Source organism: Monodelphis domestica, chromosome 6, assembly GCF_027887165.1.
Source record: "Monodelphis domestica isolate mMonDom1 chromosome 6, mMonDom1.pri, whole genome shotgun sequence".
NCBI classification, from domain to species: Eukaryota; Metazoa; Chordata; class Mammalia; order Didelphimorphia; family Didelphidae; genus Monodelphis; species Monodelphis domestica.
In genome coordinates this window covers 5,640,888-5,660,380 of record NC_077232.1, presented here as the reverse complement: position 1 = coordinate 5,660,380, position 19,493 = coordinate 5,640,888, and the positions used below count along the sequence as shown (strand labels likewise).

The 19,493-nt window shown below is 57.8% G+C and overlaps 2 protein-coding genes across 2 annotated transcripts; one reads left to right on the top strand and one right to left on the bottom strand.

The window, feature by feature from the left end:
• The first annotated feature begins 1,726 nt into the window (after window positions 1-1,726).
• NDUFV1 (NADH:ubiquinone oxidoreductase core subunit V1) lies at window positions 1,727-6,283 on the top strand. The gene is made up of 12 exons (XM_056801199.1): window positions 1,727-1,743; window positions 1,930-2,154; window positions 2,459-2,945; window positions 3,712-3,794; window positions 3,884-4,054; window positions 4,320-4,503; window positions 4,600-4,789; window positions 5,056-5,268; window positions 5,344-5,510; window positions 5,601-5,682; window positions 5,804-5,949; window positions 6,112-6,283. Coding segments are annotated over exons 1-12 (2,034 nt in total). The 5' UTR covers window positions 1,727-1,741; the 3' UTR covers window positions 6,196-6,283.
• Window positions 6,284-6,331: 48 nt separating this feature from the next.
• LOC103104403 (double C2-like domain-containing protein gamma) lies at window positions 6,332-13,487 on the bottom strand. Its single transcript, XM_056801200.1, has 11 exons — window positions 12,916-13,487; window positions 11,937-12,244; window positions 11,161-11,240; window positions 10,997-11,068; window positions 9,158-9,267; window positions 7,796-7,925; window positions 7,659-7,712; window positions 7,080-7,231; window positions 6,844-6,925; window positions 6,674-6,770; window positions 6,332-6,596 (listed from the first exon to the last, which is right to left on the bottom strand). Exons 2-11 carry the CDS (start codon window positions 12,220-12,222, stop codon window positions 6,466-6,468), a joined length of 1,194 nt encoding a protein of 397 aa, XP_056657178.1. The 5' UTR covers window positions 12,223-12,244; window positions 12,916-13,487; the 3' UTR covers window positions 6,332-6,465.
• Between the last annotated feature and the right edge of the window lie 6,006 nt (window positions 13,488-19,493).

Below are 19,493 nucleotides of genomic sequence, written 5' to 3'. Positions count from 1 at the left end.
AGGTAGAAAGATATTTCTTATAACATGTAGGTCCCTATGCTAATAAATCTTAACTATAACCACCCAACCAATCTGATCCACAAGGACCTTCTTCTCCTTCAACATAGTCGATGCTATCCTCTCTTCCTATGCATCTAAAACCCCCAAATCCTAATCTAAATTATAAACTTATAAACAAGAAGAATAAGTCAGGTTTCTCTTTTCTGCTGCTCAGATGTGATTTCCAGCTGGTCAGCTTCCACTGCCTTCTCCACTCTAACAGGTCAGACTTTACTGCCACCTATTGGAGCAGAGACAGGTACTGCACCCAACAACCTCCTCTCCTCTGACCTGAAAAGATGGTTTATTCTCAGGATGTAAATTCACCAAGATTTTCCAAACTCACAGTGCCGCTCTTTAGATCATCTTCCTTGTTCAGATCAGCCCAAAGAGTGAACTGTTAGATCAACTGCCTTTCTCAAAGCTCCTTGAGAAAATTCTCTCCCATCAATCATCCCTGAGATTCCATTCAGATTTAAAGAATCCCAATTTATTAATCTCTCTTATGTATCTATCAATAAATTATGCTACTTAACTCTATTTTCTAATGAACTCTTAATTAATTAACGAATGGGGGCAGCTGGGTAGCTCAGTGGATTGAGAGCCAGTCCTAGAGACGGGAGGTCCTAGGTTCAAATCTGGCCTCAGCCACTTCCTAGCTGTGTGACCCTGGGCAAGTCACTTGACCCCCATTGCCTAGCCCTTACCACTCTTCTGCCTTGGAGCCAATACACAGTATTGACTCCAAGACGGAAGGTAAGGGTTTAAAAAAAATTAATTAACGAATATTTCTCTACAGTGTTACTGCAGGTCAAGTTATATCCTTATGACATTCTGGACTGCTTGCAGGGTTTGATTTGTGTGATGAGTGCTACAGGGTGAGCAGACATTGCTAAGAGGTTATTGTGCAGGAAAAATTCATGCTGATGGGACCATAGAATGGAATGGGTTGAGAAAACTAGAGGTTGGAGACATTCTCACACTTATTGTACAGACCCTATTTCTGTGGGAGCTGGTTTGTCTGTTTGGCCCTAATATAGCTGCTGAAAGGAACAGCTGGGTGCTGCCATGGGGAGAAACCAGAAAAACTGCTCCTCGGCTACCTGGCGCCTTTGGCCACTGACCTGAGCAATATGTGCCCTTGAATTTCAGCTGATCTATAGCTGACCGATGACTCTTTGGAGGTGGGCACAGACTGGACTCTGGGACAGTTATGAAGCAATTCTCAAATAGAGACTGTCTAAAAGGGAGACCATTGGCCTAAACTCCAAGGCATGCACCTTCCAATACTATGTGAGGTTTTCATACTCCTTTTCAACTGCAAGGACGTGTACATATATATCTTTTTGACTTTCTAGTTAAGATTTTGGGGATCCACTGCTTACTCCAACTGAGAAGAACTCAAATTTTCAAAGTTTTTCTTTTTAAAATGAATTTATACATATAAAGAATAAAAAGAATTGTGGATGAAAATGGGAACTACAGATTGTTTTTTAGTGTGCAGATTACTTAAGGCACTAACAAAATTTGTCTCTGTCCCCTTCTCAATTGGTTTTGTTCTGTTATTAAAAATGATTTATTGAAGCTCTTTTCTCTCAAATTTTTTCTTTTCTATTCCTAGAGATTGCTGTCTGGATTGCCCCTCCTACGCCTCACCTTGTACTTGACTTACCTGTTCACCTTACTCACCTCCCCCCCTAGAATGTAAGCTCCTTAAAGGAAGGGTCCGCTCCTTTCTTTTTCTTTTTAATCTTTGTATAGCACAATGGCAGCCCCCTAGTAGACACTTAGTAAATGTTTGTTGCTCTTTATGAGATGAGCCACAAGTGCAGAAATCAAGAACAGATGAGAAGAACCAGAGAACTAGGAAGGCGGGATTCCCTCTTCTAGGTCAAGGCAGCCCCGTAAAACCCTGAGAGCTCACAGGATGGAGACCTCCCACGTTTGTTGCAGAGGATACAAAGGCTACAAGAACGGCCAGATCCTTGCCCTCAGGAAGCTTCTCTTCTGGAAGATGCTCTTCAGAGCCAGATCCAGGGATGAGCTCTTGTCCTGTCGCAGATGTCCCAAACAGAACTCTAACGTCCCCCTTCATGTTGAGGGCAGCTGGTCCAGGTGATGACCCACAACTTTGGTGTGGTCAGACTCCTCCCTCCCCCTGCTCCCTGTACACCTCTCCCATGTCCGTTCCCAAGGTCCATCTCACCCCGGCCTCCCTGGAGTGGACAGAAAGGGATAGGGATAAGCCCAACTACGGAGGCAGGACCGACAATTCTAGGGACTTCTTCTGAGGATTTCCAAGCACTTTTGACCCGTGTGCCCTGGGGGAGGGGGACCCTCACTATGAGCTGGGGGAGGGAAGCTGAGGCCGGAGAATTCCCCTGCCTCTCCTTAGGTCATCACGTTGCATTTTGTCCAGGAACGACTGCTCGACTTCTCGCTCCCAACGCTACGCTCTAGCCTTCGCAACTAAAGAAAGCCTCAAAGATCAGGGTCTCAGGATGCCTCAGAGAAACGCAGGCGCCACGACTTCGCAGGGAGCCCTCCGGCAAGAAGAGAAGCCAGAAAGGAAAGAAAATACGACTCCCAGAATGCTCTGGGTCAGAGCAGCACGTAGACGCGCTGGACGTCAGACGACGTGGAGGCTGGGCCTCGCGGCTTCACGACACCAGCACGCGGCGCTCTGTGTGACGTCAGCTCCCTGCGCCGCCCCGGCTTCTGCCCGTCCGAGGGACGAAGGTGACAGCGGGAAGGTTCGCTCCCTGGGCGGCAGCGGCGCTGCGAAGCCTCTGTTTTCCTGCCGCCTGCGGTCCCCTTCCCGGCTCGCCATGCTGACAGCGCAGCGGCTCGCGCGAGGGGCGCTCTCCGCCACTCTGACCCGATTCACCTCCCAGGAGGCGGGGACGGTGAGTCCTCCCCTTCGGCCCGGGATAGGTGGGGGTGGGGCGGGGGTGGGACGGGGTATGACGAATGCGCTTGGAGGGGCTTGGAGTACGGCCAGTGTGAGGAGGAGGCGGGGCTTGGCTGCCAGAGGGAGGGGCTATGCCATCTGTGGGTAGGATAGAAAGGGGGCGGGGCTTCAGGAGGTCCCCCTGGGCACCCTGCCCATCGCTAAGAGGCGTTATTGGCTGTGGTCTGTCATTCAAGGCTTTCTTCGGGATGTCTCTAAGCCATATGCCCTAGCCCCCTTCCCTGGTCACCTGCTCCCCAGGACCATAGGCAGTTGGGGATAGAGGGCTGAACAGGAATGTAGGGAGACCCTCATTAGCTGTGTGACACTGGGCCTCAGTTTCCTCATTTGCAAAGTGGGGGTGGTAGGAGCCCTTCCCTCCCAGGGAGGCTGTCATCAGATGAGATCGGGAGATGGCAAGTGCTGCACTAATCACCAATTATTAGGCCCTGGGGATCCTCTAGGCCAACTCCCTCACTTTACAGATGAGGAAACTGAGTCAGGACAGGGTCAGTGGTTTGCCCAAGGTGTTATAGGCAGGAGGTGGCAACCTGGACTCCACAGTACCTGGTGGCTGTTCCTGCCTTCTTCAGAGCTCGCCCCCCCTTCTCTCCCTAGAACCTGAGCCGCTCTGGGGCCCAGAGGGACACTGTGGGTGCTGGGATCAAGAGGAGGGGGAGAAGCCCTGGCTTCCGGCCCTCCTGAGCCCCTCTTATCCACAGGCGAGCCCCAAGAAAGTGACGTTTGGGTCCCTAAAGGATGAGGACCGCATCTTCACCAACCTCTACGGCCGCCACGAATGGAGGTACTCGAGCGTCCTTGTGCCCTGCCAGGGGGATGGCCCGGTGGGGAGCCTCCCTCCCCCTCATCTGTCCCTTTTCTCCCACCCCCCAGGCTGAAAGGGGCCCAGAGCCGGGGCGACTGGTATAAGACGAAGGAGATCTTGCTGAAGGGGCCTGACTGGATCCTCAACGAGATCAAGACGTCGGGCCTGCGGGGCCGCGGCGGGGCCGGCTTCCCGACAGGCCTGAAGTGGAGCTTCATGAACAAACCCTCAGATGGCAGGTGGGGAGCGGGCAGGGAGTCGGGGTGCTGGGGGGGCTCGGCTCGCTCTTCTGTAGCATGGGCGCAGCCCTCCCTCCCGGCGCTTCCGAGGCGCTTCGTCTATGCCAGTGCGTGGCGAGGTGGAGATTGTGCCCTTGTGTGGGCACGTGCCCTCCCTGCCTCCCTATGGCAGCTTCTGCCTGGCGTCTGCGGGCTCCTTCCTGAGCCGGGATGGGGTGCCGGGGGAGAGGAAAGGGCCGGGCTGATGGAGCCCCTGCTTCCCCAGGCCCAAGTACCTGGTGGTGAACGCGGACGAGGGCGAGCCGGGGACCTGCAAGGACCGGGAGATCATGAGGCACGACCCCCACAAGCTGGTGGAGGGCTGCCTCATCGGGGGCCGCGCCATGGGCGCCCGCGCTGCCTACATCTACATCCGGGGAGAGTTCTACAACGAGGCCTCCAACCTGCAGGCGAGTGGGACTGCGCCCAGGGCCGGCGGGGCGCCCGGGCAGCCTCTGCCCCAGCCTCCCCTTCCTCACTGCCTCTCCTCCGGCCCCTTCCTCTAGGTGGCCATCAGGGAGGCCTACGAGGCCGGGCTCATCGGCAGGAACGCCTGCGGCTCCGACTATGACTTCGACGTGTTTGTGGTGCGGGGGGCCGGGGCCTACATCTGCGGAGAGGAGACGGCGCTCATCGAGTCCATCGAGGGCAAGCAGGGCAAGCCGCGCCTCAAGCCGCCATTCCCCGCCGACGTGGGTCCGTGGCAGGCCTCCCCTCTGCCCAGAGCCATGAGGGCCTGTTGGGTGGTCTCTGGGGTCAGGGTGGCCCTTAGTTGGGGTGCTGCTGGCTCAGGGGGCGGGGGGAGAATGGCTGGGGATCCCCCTCCTGGGGGGCCCTTCCAGGCTGCAGGGCCCTCACTGTACGTTGGAGGGGGCAGTTCTTGTCCCTCCAAGGAGGGCCTCTCCTGGCCCCGGGGGCGAGGGGGGAGGCCGACTGCCCAGCCCCCTCTCCCCGTCCGGCAGGCGTCTTTGGCTGCCCCACCACGGTGGCCAACGTGGAGACGGTGGCCGTGTCGCCCACCATCTGTCGCCGGGGCGGGTCGTGGTTCGCCAGCTTTGGCCGGGAGCGGAACTCGGGCACGAAGCTCTTCAACATCTCGGGCCACGTGAACCACCCGTGCACCGTGGAGGAGGAGATGTCGGTGCCCCTCAAGGAGCTCATCGAGAAGCACGCGGGTGAGAGCCGCCTGGCCGGGGGGGGGGGGGGGCGCGGGGGGGGGCGCCCCGAGTTAACGGCACTGTGGCCCGCAGGGGGCGTGACCGGCGGCTGGGACAACCTCCTGGCCGTGATCCCCGGCGGCTCGTCCACTCCTCTGATCCCCAAGTCGGTGTGCGAGACGGTCCTCATGGACTTTGACGGCCTGATCCAGGCCCAGACGGGGCTCGGCACGGCCGCCGTCATCGTCATGGACCGATCGGTAAGGACGCCCCTGCCCCGCCCCGCGGGGTCCCCCTAGTCCCCCCCCCGCACCCCGCCCCCCCTCAGCGACTCCTCCTGCCCCCTCCAGACGGACATCGTGAAAGCCATCGCCCGCCTCATCGAGTTCTACAAACACGAGAGCTGCGGCCAGTGCACGCCTTGTCGGGAGGGTGAGTGCGGGGGGGCGGGCCGGGGGGGGGCCTGGGCGGGGGGGGGGTGGGTCCGGGGGGGGGGGCTGGGCGGGCTCTGCCTGGGCTCGGGGGGAGGCTGTCAGGACGCCTCTCCCGGCAGGTGTGGACTGGATGAACAAAGTGATGTGGCGATTCGTCAAGGGCGATGCCCGCGTGTCCGAGATCGACGCCCTCTGGGAGATCAGCAAACAGATCGAGGGTCACACCATCTGCGCCCTGGGCGACGGGGCCGCCTGGCCTGTGCAGGTACCCGGCCCACAGGGACGAGGGAGGGGGCCTGGGCCGGCGGGGGGGGGGCACACGGGATGCCTGGGCCAGCAGGGGCGCACGGGCTGGGGCCTGGGTATGAGCAGCGTTGGGGCCTCGGGGTGGGCTCTGCCCCTGAGCTCCTCCCGTCCCCTGGAGCAGGGCCTGATCCGCCACTTCCGCCCGGAGCTCGAGGATCGGATGCACCGTTTCGCTGGGCAGCACTCGGCCCGCCAGGCTGCCTAGGCCGGAGCCCCCTCCCCCGCCCCCTCCCCGCGTTGCTCTGAGTGAATAAAGCCGGCGCTGCCCTCGGGCGGCTGCCCAGTTTCTATTCTCCCGACTCTGCTTACTGCCCTGCAGAAACGGCCCCACACGCAGCGCCTGCTCTGAACCAGTGTTTATTGGGGAAGGGGAGAGACAGGAGGAGAAAGCCAGGACTGGCCCTGCTGCGTCCTGCCCAGCCCCCAAGGACCCCCCCCCCCCGCTGCGCCCCCAGAGGGGAGGCCGTGAGGTCGGCTAGTCTCCGAGCTGGGGGGGGGCTCCGTCCAGCGGGTGCCACAGCTCCAGGCGCCGGTCACTGCGGGCCAGACACTCGCTCCAGTGCCGAAGCTTCTCCCCGGTGGAGTTGATGCTCAGCTGTACCCCGCCTGGTGGGAGTGTGGGCCCCGCTCAGCCGGGCCCCCCCGGCCCCGCCCCCGCCCCTGCCCCCGCCCCGGGCCCTCACCGATGAAGTCGTCGGCCGTGCCCAGGTCGTAGTCCCACACGGACACCAGCAGGGTCTTCTGGGCGAGCTCCTCCCTCTGCCCCGCGTAGAAGAACTCCTGCAGACGCGGCCCTGTCACTCGTGGGCCCCAGGGACACCCCGTTAGAGAGGGGCCCCGGCCCCCAACTCACCTCATTGAACTCGGGGTTCAGGGTCTTCTTCCGGACAGTCGTCTTGTATTTGGACTTCTTGCCCACATTTGGGCGGAGGAAACTGAGGGCAGAAGGGTTGGGGGAGGGGTGAGAATGGGGGGGGCCTGTGCCCTCTGATGCGGTGCCGGGGCCATGCCCTGCCTAGGGAAGGGGCCCTGGCCTTCGGGGGAGTTTTGGGGGGTGCATTCTGGTGACCCCGCTCCCAACTCACTCACATGCGCACGAAAGGGTCTGAGTAGCCGTTGGCGTCCATGGGGGCCAGGTGGGCGCAGCGTAAGACCCCGACCAGCAGGCCTCCCCGCTGAGAGCTGTAGCACAGGGACAGCAGGATCCGGCCTCGCTCCTCTCCGGCCGCCTCCACCTCGCCCTGCGGGGCAGATGCCAGGCGGTGGTCACTGGCCTGGCTCGGCCTCATGGGGCTGCTGGTGCCCTACAGGGGTCTGGCCACGAGGGGGCAGGGCAGGGCCGGCCCCTTCCTCCTCTGCCTCACTTTGCTCAGGGCTCCGTCCCTTAAGCTGAGCCTGCGAGGAGCGGAGGGAAGGCAGGCATGGCAGGGGTGGAGAGCGTCCTCGGCTAGGTGGTGGGACGCCGTCCCGGCTCCAAGTGCAGACCCGGCTCACGGCTGGCCTGGGCTGTGGGAGGGGGTGCAGGGTGGGCCTGGGCCCCAGCTTCCCCTGTGCGCTCCTCCCTCCCTGCCCCCCTCGGACATTGGCATCGGGCCCCGGAGCTTCTCCCCAAATGGAAGGAGCCCCCGGTGTGCCAGCCGGGAGCCGCCGGGGACGCCGTGGGCCTACCTCCTCGTACAGGGACATGCCCCGGGCAGTGTCCAGGCTGCTGGGCCTCTTGGTCTGAAAACCCAGAGGGCGAAGGGTCAGGCCGGGGCGCCCCCAGGCCCCGCCTCCCCTGCTCGGCGCTGGTGCCCGCGTCTCACCAGGCGCCTCTTCTCCAGGCAGATGTCGAAGCTCCGGGGCAGGCCGGGCACCAGCTTCTTCAGGGCCACCCGCAGCTCCCCCAGGGGCTCTGCCCGCCTCCGCAGCCTGGACTCCTCACACACGCAGAGCCTGGCCCCCGATCCCAGGGCCCGTCACTGCCCGGGCTCCCGCCCCTCTCCCGGCGCACTGAGCCCTTCCTCCCGCTGCGGCCCTCCCCTGACTCGGGCCTAGAAGAGCTTCGGGGCCTCCCTAGCTGACTTGTGGCCGGCAGAGACGGCTGCTGGGGAAGCTGCCCCCGGGCTGGCCACCTGGCCGCTTCCCAGTTTAACCAATGGGAAGTTCTGATTGTTCTACACACTGGAAGAGCTCCAGAAGCGGCCGGGACCCTCGGAGAATCCTGGCAGCCTGGAGGAGAGCCCTGAACCCCTCCCGCCAGCAACTGGGCTTTGGGAGAGCCCCCTGGCCCCCCCTGCCCCACCCCGGCCACTCCACAGTGCCCTCTTGGCGGGTACCCGGGAGGGCTTGCCTCTACCTCCCCAGATCCCTTCTGTTGTCGAGAGCGGCCTCTCCTGCGTCTCATCGGCCCTCCAAGGCTGACCAAAGCCCCAGGGGGGGAGCAGGAGCCCCCCACCCCCGGCCACTGCTTCCAAAGGCCTTTCTTGGGCCCCTGGGGCATCCCCGCTCCCCTGGCAGTCCCAAGCACCACCACGCCAGCAGCCAATGGGGCAGTCACGAGAGCTGGTGCGTCAGGGCTGAGGTTCAGGAGGAGCGACTGGGCACCCCGGGGGGCCTCTCCCTCCTCTGGACTTGGGGTAGGCACTGCCGGAGCCCACGGACTGCCCCATGGCCCGCTGTTGGCCAGGCTCGGGCCCCATCCTCGGTTGGCGTGGAGGTGTTGCAGCTAAATCGCCCACCAAGTGCCAGGAGAGGGCGCACCACCGAGGGGCCACTCAAGCAGACTGAAAGAAAGAGCTGGGCGGCCCAGTGGGGAGAGACGGGAGGTCCTGGGTTCCACCGTGGCCTCAAACCCTTCCTAGCTGGGTGACCCTGGGCCAGTCACTTAGCCCCCATGGCCTAGCCCTGTCGGCTCTTCTCCCTTGAACCACACACAGGGTTGACTCTAAGGGAAGGGTTTACGAAGGAAAGAAGGGAGGGCCGGCCTGAGGGCTCCCTGGCACCAAGGAGGGCCAGAGCAGGAGCGGAAGGGGTGGGCTGGGTCTGCCCTCTCCTCCCCTCTGGGCACTACGGAGCCCCCAGCTGGCACCGGGCTGCCCGCAGAGGCAGGTCCTTGATGCGTGTTGATCAGAACGAGGGCTGGCAGGGCAGGAGACCTCGGGGTGTTGTCTAGGAAGGGGGCTCACCGCAGCGTCTTGCGTCCAGCATCCTGGCAGGTGAAGCCATGGTAGGTCAGGGTCTCCTCCCAGCGGGGCCCCCGGCTGCCCCGCACAGTTCGGGTGCGCAGCTGACTTGCCTGAGGGGGCAGGATGCAGAGCGGTGGTAGAGATGGGCCGGAGCGCATCGCTGGCACCTGGGAGGCCTCGGCCAGTGAAGGACCTCGCCCTGTGCCTATTGGGTGCGCCCATTCTGGGGCTGAGAGCAGCCCCCCCCCCATTTCCTGCCCCCCAGCAGGGCGGGTCTCTGCCCCAATCAGTGTCCTGCTGTTCCTCCCTCTGGGATCTCGTCCCTCCTCCATGATGCTCCCACTCCCAGCTCAGGACCAGGACCACAATGCAAGCAGCCTAGTGAGGCCCCCATCAATGGCGCCCTCCCTTTCTGGACCATCAGAGTGGCTCCCAATACCTGCTCTTCCTTATCTCTGCCATCCTGCCCACTCTGAGGACAATCTTCCTAAGACACTGGCCTAGCAGGAAGTGCACCTGGACCCTGTCCTGCCTTAGCCACTCACTACCTGTCAGACCTTGAGTGTAACCTCTCAACGCCTCAGTTTGCTCATCTGTAAAATGGGGATAATAACACTCACTTCCACCTACGAAATACTTTTAAAATTTGGAAATTCGATTTATTTATTTTTCTTTTTTTTAAACCTGTATCTTCTGTCATAGAATCAATACTAAGTATTGTTTCCAAGGCAGAAGAGTGGGAAGGGCTTGGCAATGGGGTCAAGTGACTTGCCCAGGGTCACCCTGCTAGAAAGTGCCAGATTTGAACCTAGGACTTCCCATCTCTAGGCCCTGCTCTCAGGAAGTACTATTTAAATGTGAAATTATTATTACTGTTATGTGACACCATTGCCTGAGGACCTTACCAATCTTCTTGTATTCTAGGTCCCAACCTACCCCTCCAACCTGACCTGAGCTGCCACTGGCCTCCTATACCTCATCGGCCTCATCTCCCCACATCTATGCCTTCAGCCTGCTCACAGGCCTTTGTTTTTGCTGTGGCTGCCCCATGGAGCACCCTTCCCCTCCTCAATAAAATCCTGCTTCTCCTTCAAAGTCCAGCTCAAATTCCACCTCCTTCAGGAAGCCTTCTCTGATCCCTGCAGCCCACAAAGATCTCCAACTTCTCTGACCTCAGGCAATTGCAGCCTAAAACAGTCCTCTCATGGCAGATGGCAATGGCATTTCTCTTAGATGGGACCTCAACTGTTCAGAAGTCTATCAGCCTTTTCTCCCTAAGATTTTATGAGTTCCCTAAGGGCAGAGGTAGGCTGGTGGATGAGACAGGGCAGCTCTGACCAAGTCCAGCTCCTCTCATGCCAGGCTTTCTACTCACCAAGCTCCCACTATGCACAAGCCCCCACTATGTAGAAGCCCCTACTGTGTGCAGACTCCCACTATGCACAAGCTCCTACTGTGCACAGATTCTCACTATGCATTAGCCCCTACTGTGCACAAGCTCCCACTGTGTACAAGCCCTTACTGTGTGCAGACTACCACTATGCAGAAGCCCCTACTGTGTGCAGACTCCCACTGGCACAAGCTCCCACTGTGTACAAGCCCCTACTGTGTGCAGACTCCCACTATGCAGAAGCCCCTACTGTGCACACACGCCCTCTTTCCCTCAGCTCATTCTCAGAAGGCCTGGGACCTTCACTTTCCTGCGTCAGTCACCTTGGACAGCTCTCTTCCTTAGCTCCTCCGCTCCAGCTTGAAGGGGATCCTGGGGGTCCTCGGCTGCCCTCCAGCTCCTCCCTTGCCCAGCTCCCAGCCGTCCCCCAGCCGTCCCCTCTCCTTTACCTTGCTGGTTCCCGGCAGCAGATTGGCCTTCACGAAGGTGTCCCTGGAGCCCGAGTCCAGGGGCTTCAGACCCTGGAGGCCAGAGACGAAGGATGAGGGTTCCGAGAGGGGCCCGGAACGCTGTGGATTGTGGGGGATGAGGGGGTGGCGCGGCAGCCTCTCACCTTGGCCCGGTGGATCGCGCAGTGCAGGACGCAGTTCTGTGTGTCCAAGAGGAGTGTGAATTCTAGGGAGCCCAGGGCGGCTGGGGAGGGAGAGGGGGCAGCGGGTGAGGGCCCGCCTTCTCCAGGAAGCCTTTCTCTTCTCCCCTTGTCCTAGACCTTCCGTGAACCCTGGGCAGCCCGTGGGTGGTCTCAGTTTGGTCTGCAAGGCCGGGGGCTGGCTTTTGCCTTTCTGGGTATCTCTAGGCACACAGTAGGTCCTTGAACAAATGTTTATCGACTGACTCACTGACCAGGGGCTGCGGGAGGCCTCGGATGGAGCTGGGATGGGGGGGGGGGGGGCTCATAGAGGGTTCTTAGGGGAAGGGCAGCAGGGGTGGGGCAGGAGACCCCGGCATCCTCCTCCGGTGCAGCTCCGCCCATCCACGTGCCCGTCGCTAGCCGGGGCCCCTTCCCCAAAGGATGGAGGACGTCAGGAAGGGTCACCTTCGTTCTGTCTCTTTGGCAGCCCTGACGTAGCTCCAGCTGGGAGCAGGTGTGTGTGTGTGTGTGTGTGTGTGTGTGTGTGTCCGTGTCCGTGTCCGTGTCTGTGTCTGTGTGTCCCGCCGTCTGTCGCTGCGCTCCCGCACAGGTGGTAGCGACACGTTTGTTTTTTCCCCGGGCGGGGCCCACCGGAGGCGGCAGCGGACGGGCCCCCGCTGAGGTGGGAGCTTCCTGCCAGGGGGCAGATCTGGGGCTCCTCCACCCTCTCCCTCCCCCTCCCCCGCCTCGCCACTCACTGCTCTCGTCTGAGTCTCCGTCTTGCTCCTGCGCCAGGCACGGGGGGCCCTGAGAGCCTCCAGGCTTCGCCGCCGCTGGGGTCCCAGCATCCTCCGCGGGGCTGCCCAGAGCTCTCTCGGGGCCCGGCCCGCTGGGGGCTGGCCGGGGCCGGAGCAGGGCGGGAGCAAAGGGGTAGAAGTGCGGGAAGTAGTCGGAGATCTGGCGGATGGGGCGGATGGGGCCGGGGCTCACGTTGATGGCCATATGCTCCTGCATGGTGACCTTCTCCCCACGGGCGCCCGCCATGATCGTGGGGCCGAGGGGCCACCTGGAGGGCGCAGGCGGAGGAGAGAGGCTAACGGTGGGAAGCCCACAAGGCGCGGCGTGAGGGAGGGGCCTGAACCGAGGAGAGCCAGCGGGACCCGGGGAGGGAGAGTGTGAGGGGGGCCCGGTAGAGGAGAGCGGTCAAAGGCAGGGAGGCTGGACTAGGGAGAAGGGTGCGTTCGGAGGGAGGGTCAGGGTGCTGGGAAGAATCTGTGCTGGCACCGCAGCGCCCCTTCAGGGCCACAGGTGCTGGCCGTAGAGGGCCCGCGTGGTTTCTGCGTGTCCGATCAGCCCGGGGGTGAGGCAGGGCGTGAGCTCCCCTTCGGTCGGGGGAGGACCAGAACCTAGGGAAGGTCTGGGGCTGCTGTCTGAAGGGGCTTATGGGTGGAGGTCTGGGGGGTGTGACCTGGTTGAGGAGGAGCCTCCTCGCTGGGGAGTCTCTGGGGCTGCAGAGCCCCCACTCCTGGGTGATCTGGGATCTTCCCTCCCCCAACGGGTCTCAGGGGAGGGCTTGTTGGCCCGTCCGTCCTGGGCAGCGGCTGGGGGGCGGGAGAGGGTTGGAGGCTGGGCCCTAGTTTGGGGGATCTGAGGGAGATGCAGGGTCGGGGGAGGGCAGGGGGCATCGCGGGGCTGCGCGCTCCTCTGGGTCCGGGGCTGCCGGGGGCAAGGACTCACCTGGCCTCGGACCGACGGACACACCCGGGACGGGACCGACCCGGCGGCTGCCTCTGTCGCTGCCGCCGCTGCGTGTCTGGCTCCTACCCGGGCTCCAGCATGGACAGCAGCGCCTGTGACCGCCCGTGTCCTCCAGCACAGCGCCACGGGGGACACACACGGACACGCACACGCTGAGGCTCTAGTCCGGGCTCCTCCCCGCCCTCCCCATCGAGCAGCCGCTCACACCGGCCACAGCGCCTGACGCGCACGACACCCTGGGGCCCTCCGGGTGGGGGCCGCCCCTCCTCCCACCTCACCCACTGAAGAAGTGGCCAAGCCCTGCGGACGGCACCCAGAGTCCCTTAGACACGGACACACACCTAGCCGGACAGCCGGACTCGGGCACTCAGGGAGAAAGGCGCAAGCCTCACGGGACGCCCCGGGCCGGCCAAGGCAGGTGCCAGAGCCCCGCTGTCCCTCCCCTCCTCGACACCCAGGGGTCCCGTCACCCAAGCAGGCTGGGACGCGGGGCCCCTCACTCATGACCCCCAAGTCTGAAGAACGGGTCAGAAGCTGTCCCGTCCTCAGGGCTCTCAGGCCCCGCCCTCTCCCCGCCCCCTCCTCTCAGTTCCCTCCGCTTTGAGCCCCCACTCCTGGGTGATCTGCGATCTTCCCTCCCCCAACGGGCCTCTGCCTCGATGGCCTGTGAAATGGAGCTATTTTTAAAAAGTCATTTATTCGCGCAGCCAGCCTCCAGGGGTGAGAAACGGAGAGGGCGGGAGGAGGGAAGAGCCAGGGCTGGGATGGAGGAGGCAGCCGGGGGAGACTTCCGCCCCGCCCTGCTCCACAGCTGCCTGGCCCCTAGTCGGTGACCCACAGCCCATCGCCCGGGTCCTGGACCAGGAATGCCCTTGGCTGGAAGGCTTCGCCCACTCCTGGCCCGGACCGCTTTTTTCTGAGGCCTTTCCCCGCCCTCCCAGCATCTACTGCGCCCCCAGACCCGGCCCCCTCCGGGAATCTGCCGGATTCACTCTCTCCCTTATTCTTCCTTCCTTCCTTCCTTCCTTCCTTCCTTCCTTCCTTCCTTCCTTCCTTCCTTCCTTCCTTCCTTCCTTCCTTCCTTCCTTCCTTCCTTCCTTCCTTCCTTCCTTCCCTCCCTTCCTCCCTCCTTCCTCCTCCCTTCCTCCCTTCCTTCTTTCCTTCCTTTCCTCTTTTCCTCCTTCCTTTCCTCTTTTCCTCCTTCCTTCCTTCCTTCCTTCCTTCCTTCCTTCCTTCCTTCCTTCCTTCCTTCCTTCCCTCCCTTCCTCCCTCCTTCCTCCTCCCTTCCTCCCTTCCTTCTTTCCTTCCTTTCCTCTTTTCCTCCTTCCTTTCCTCTTTTCCTCCTTCCTTCCTTCCTTCCTTCCTTCCTTCCTTCCTTCCTTCCTTCCTTCCTTCCTTCCTTCCTTCCTTCCTTCCTCATATTTATATAGAATCTCAGGACCATAGTAAGCTCATTACTCTAGAGCTAGACAGGACCTCAAAGGCTATCTAGTCCAACCTCCTCATGTGATAGATGGGGAAACTGAGGCCCAAGGTCTCACAGGTCTGCTGACTTCAAATCTAGTGTTTATCCCCCTATATCATGTCTCCTCAAAGACTTCACAAAGAGCCTTCCCCAAGACAGCTCATCCATTTGCTCATTCATCCATTTAATATTGATTTGTCCTTCCTGGACCCAAGTCAGCTCTCTATTCAAATCTCGCCCTCTCCTCCAGGTTGATGTAGACCTTCTCCTTCTGACCTCCCCAAGCTCTTTGCATGTCCTGACTGAAGGCATTTCTCATGAATATCCAGTATTCTAGTTATCTGTCTTTGGGTTTTCTCCCCCTCCAGCCTATCAGCACCCTGAGGGTAGGCTTTGGTCTTTGTACTTCCCATGTGGCCAGCCCAGGGCCAGGATGCACTGCCCTGCTCTAGAGGATGGAAACAGGAACAGATCAGGCCCAGCCCTCAGCTCACTCCACCCCATGTAACCTGTAGTCAGGACCAGGAGGAGGGAGAGCCCTGAGAATGTGGGAGAGCTGAGAGTGCTCAGGGAGGAGGCTGGACCTGAGCTGAAGGGGGGGGGGGAGCTGTGGAGAGAGGAGCAGGCTGGCCAGGCCACTGGAGCTGTCTCCTGTTCCTCTTTCTTTGTTCCTGCAAGTCCTTTGCACCTGGAACTTTTTCTGGACTGCAAGAAATTAGACTTTAGGGGGCATGCTACTTTAGACTTCATACCTATGTTGTATACATCAAGTATCTCTTCTAGAGGGGGCTCTGTGACCCACATTTGTGGGAGACCTGAGAAGTGAGCCACAACTATTCTTTGTTTTAGAGCTTTCCCTAAAAGTTTACTACAGAGGGGATGGGGGCTGTGATTGAGAGACAGAGAGAGAGAAGCCTGACTCTTCACTGGGATCAGGTGCTCCCCACCCCTGGGTGAATGCAGGACTAAATAAACCCAAAGAGGGAGCCCCTTGTGGGGCAGGGCACCATGGACTGTGGGCATTACCTCTTTTATAAAGGCTTCCCTGAGCCCCACCTATTTTGTCTCTCTTTTCAAATTTGTATTAATTTATCTGTATATGTGTTGCAAGAAGTAGACGGATAGTGGGGTCAGTAAACTTTTTTTTTTTAAACCTCACCTTCCATCTTAGAATCAATAATAACTATTGATTCCAAGGTAGAAGTGCTGTAAGGACTAGGCAATGGGGATTAAGTGACCTGCCCAGGGTCACCCAGCTAGGAAGTGTCTGAGGCAGGATTGGAACTCAGGACCTCCCATCTCTATGCCTGACTCTCCATCCAATGAGCCACTCAGCTGCCCCTTTGAACTTGTTTTTAAAATATTTTAAGAACTGTGTTTCAGTATAATTGGTTGCCTTTGTATCTTATGTTTTATTTTATACATGTAAAACATGATTCTATGATGGGGTCCACAGGCTTCACTGGACTTCCACAGGAGCCCACAGCACACAAAAAGTTAAGAACCTGTGAAAGGAAACTCTTGGTTCTCTTTGTCTATTCTGAGTTTACAGTTGTGAAAAAGGAAATCCTTTATTCTCTTTACCTAGTTGGAGTTAAAACTTTGGTTAACACTAACTTAAGTACCTCACTAGATTGTGAAGATAGGATTAACTCTCCTTTGTCTACCTTTTGATTGAAGCAACTCAAGGCTGAACTAGGTGGAGGAGCTTGAAAACCACTCAGTGAATTCACACCCTACTTAGTGCTATGTGAGAAGCCAGCAAGACACTGGGAGAGCTCCACCCTTTTTTCTAACTCAAACAGCCAGAAACCTGTGAATTCTTTTAAGAGTTCACACCCTCAGAAACTGTGAACCCTTTTGATGAGTATTTGCCTCTCCAGAAGTTGCAAACTGGTTTCCATGAACACTGCCTCCTGGGCAGTGCTAGACTCATTGGAAGCTGTGATTGGCCCCTGTGAAGAGGGGAGGAGATAAGAAGTCATAATAAAAGCAAGCCCTGAACTTCGTCTGGGGAGATCATCTTAAAGAAGATAGTCTGAAGAGATTGCCTTCTGGAGATAGTCTTCTGACTGGGGAAGAGTCTCCAAGGGAGCTTAGTTGGAGACTGCAGCTTGGATCGTGGGCTTGGAGCTCAGCTTTAATTTAGACTTTGACTCCTGGACTACTACTTCATTGGGTTAGTGAAAAGGGCTGACTCTTTTCCTAGTTTCTGGAGAGACTAGCTTCCACCTTGGAGAATGCCACATGGTTACTCACTACGGGCCCTCCTGACTGAGGGTTAATATAGGTATTTTCCCTAACCTCTCTCACATTTCTCTACTTTATTGTTTCCCCTCCATTTTGGTAAATAAACTTCTGACTTGAGATATGATAATTTCAGGGATCACGTTATTTCATATAATTTAAGTCCAACCACTAAATTTAACCTTTACAAGTCTCTGGTAGGAGGCTGGTCTGAAAATCAGGAGTAGCTGAGTTTAAGTCCTGCCTCTGACACTCCAGGAAGCTGCCATTTTAGAGCACATGGGCCCCTTTGAACCCGCTTAGGAGAGCACAGGGGGAGAGTACAAACCCAGCCTGCTCACAGCCCTTGAGGGAAGCAGCTCCTGCTCCTTTACTGCCCCCTCAATCTCCTCATCTGTGGCTTAGACTTTTGTCAGGGGAGAAGTCCAATGTCCTGTTTCTCCTGCTTTGGGAAATGATGGCAAATAAAACCAATAAGCTTCTCTTTCACTCAGCTCTGGAGCCCCCAGCTGGAATGGAACCCTGACACCGAAGAGAGAGACAGTTTGTGTCTATTGTCCATTTATTTCTCTATTGTGGGCAGTTCACACAAGTTAGTTGTTGCTTGGGTTGATTTGGAATTCAAGCTGATTAAACAGAAGTTTAAGCATACTTCAAAGAATGGAGGTAAGAGAGGGCAGCCAGGCAGCACAGTGGATAAAATGCCAGGCCTGTAGTTGGAAGATCCTGGGTTCAAAACTGGCCTCAGAAACTTCAGAGCTGTATGACCCTGGACAAGTCATTTAACCCCCATTGCCTTGCCCTTACTGCTCTCCTGGCTTAGAATTGATACTAAGACACACAGTAAGTAAGGGTTTAAAAGAAGGTGGGGATGGTAAGCTTTGGAATGGGTACTCCCTGGGAAGGAGGAGAGGAGGAGAGAAGGGGAGAGGGCCACATCACTGCCAGCTCCCAGCTGCAGGGCTTAGCACTCGCCTCACAATGGGAAGGGCAGGGCTGGCCACTGTCATGGGGGTGCTCATGCCCAGCTCCCCGATTGCCCCATCCAGACGTCCCTCCCCATGTTCACTTCTTGCCCCTTCCGAGGGTCCCACTCTCCTCTCCCAGGGCAGTTGGGGTCTCATTGTTCCCAGGAGCTGCTGTGGATTTCACCAGAAGGGTTTCAGTTCAGCTCATCTCCATGTTGGCTTCTGTCAGATGAAGGTTTAGAGAGCAGCAAAGCCTTTCTGGATTGAAATCCCTGCAGCCTGGGACACTCAGTGAGCCCTTCTGTGCCTCAGTGCCCCCCTCTCGGAGGCAGCGTGACTGAAGAGCAGGCCCATGAGAACGGAATCTTTCTAGAAGGGCAGCTTGGAGCAGGCTGGGTCCTCCGTGCCGGAGCTGGGTGGGCCACGTTTTATCCTGGAGGCAGAGGGAACCAGTGAAGCCTCTTGGGCAGCGGAGTGCCATGACCAGACCAGGCTTTAGGAATACCCAGTTGGCAGTTAGGGGAGGGTGGATCAGAGAAGGGAGGAAGAAGCAGAACAGGTAGGAGGCTATTACGGCCTTCTGGGTGAGGGGATGAGAGCTTAGGGGGAGAGAAGGGAGAAGATGTGAGAGATGGAGGAAGAGTCGATGGGATTTAGCAGTCACTTGGATGTGGGCGATGAAGGAGAAGGAAGTGCTGAGGATTCTGGGATGGGACCAGAGTGACTGGAAGAAACCATTTGAGAAATAGCCTCCATCAGGACAAAAGTGATTCTCCCACTGGCCTTTGCTCTCATCAGAACATTTCTGGGACATGCACCAATTAGGAAAGACATTGACCAACTTGGGCTCACCCATAGGAGGTTGGCCAAGATGGGGAGAGAGCTCAAAAGCAAGTGGCACAAGTGGGAAATGGAGGACCAGAGGGGCCTGATCCTGTAAGAACAGTCAGGACGTGGGAAAGCTGGTGAGAAATATGCCATTTAGCTACCTCAGGGATCAGAGAGAAGAGAATCGCTGCGGAGGGGGGAAAGGAAATACTAAATGATGGAGAGAAGGCAGGATTCCACCCTGTTTGGCTTCTATTTTCATGACAAAATGGAAAAACCTTTAGTCAGAGAAGGAGAGAAGAAAAATGGCAATTTAACATGTCAAGAGGAAAATGGCATTTAGGATTTGGGGGCTCTGCATCTACTGGGAAAAAAAAAGGTTACTGGGAAGCCACCCAATGTCAGTGGCTTTGAAAGGCCCTGGAGAACAAGCGTTGCGGAACAAGAGAAGGGCTGTCAGATAATCCAGTGTTCAAAAAAGGCAAAAGGCAACAAAGTGTTCAAACTGTTGTTGCACTTGACTTTGTATCCTGGCATCCTAGGATGCATTTATTACTATGGATTTTAAATAAACAAACTCTTATCTTCCACCTTAGAAGAAATACTATGTATTGGTTCCAAAGTGGAAGAGTGTTAAGGGCTAGACAATGGAAGTTAAGGAAAGTGTCTGAAACCACTTGAACCCAGGACCTTCCATCTCTAGGCCTGGTTCTCAATCCATTGAGCCACCCAGCTGCCCTTAGATATATTTATTATTAAAGGGTTGTCTTCTGAACGTTCCGAAAGAAACAGTGATCCCCAGGACCTAACACAAGAAAAGGTCATGTCAGACTGATCTTATTTCCTTTTGGTCCAGGATGGTTACACAAAGTGGGAAATCAGGAAAATAGACCTGGTAGAACTGGATTTCTGCAAAACGTGACAAAATGTGGTCAGTAATGTAATATTTAAATTAGTTGTGGGGCTTAAATTGTTGTAGATAAAAGAGTGGGAGCCATAAACTGTGAGATTTAAAATGGTTGAGGTCTTAAACTGTAGTGATTAAAATA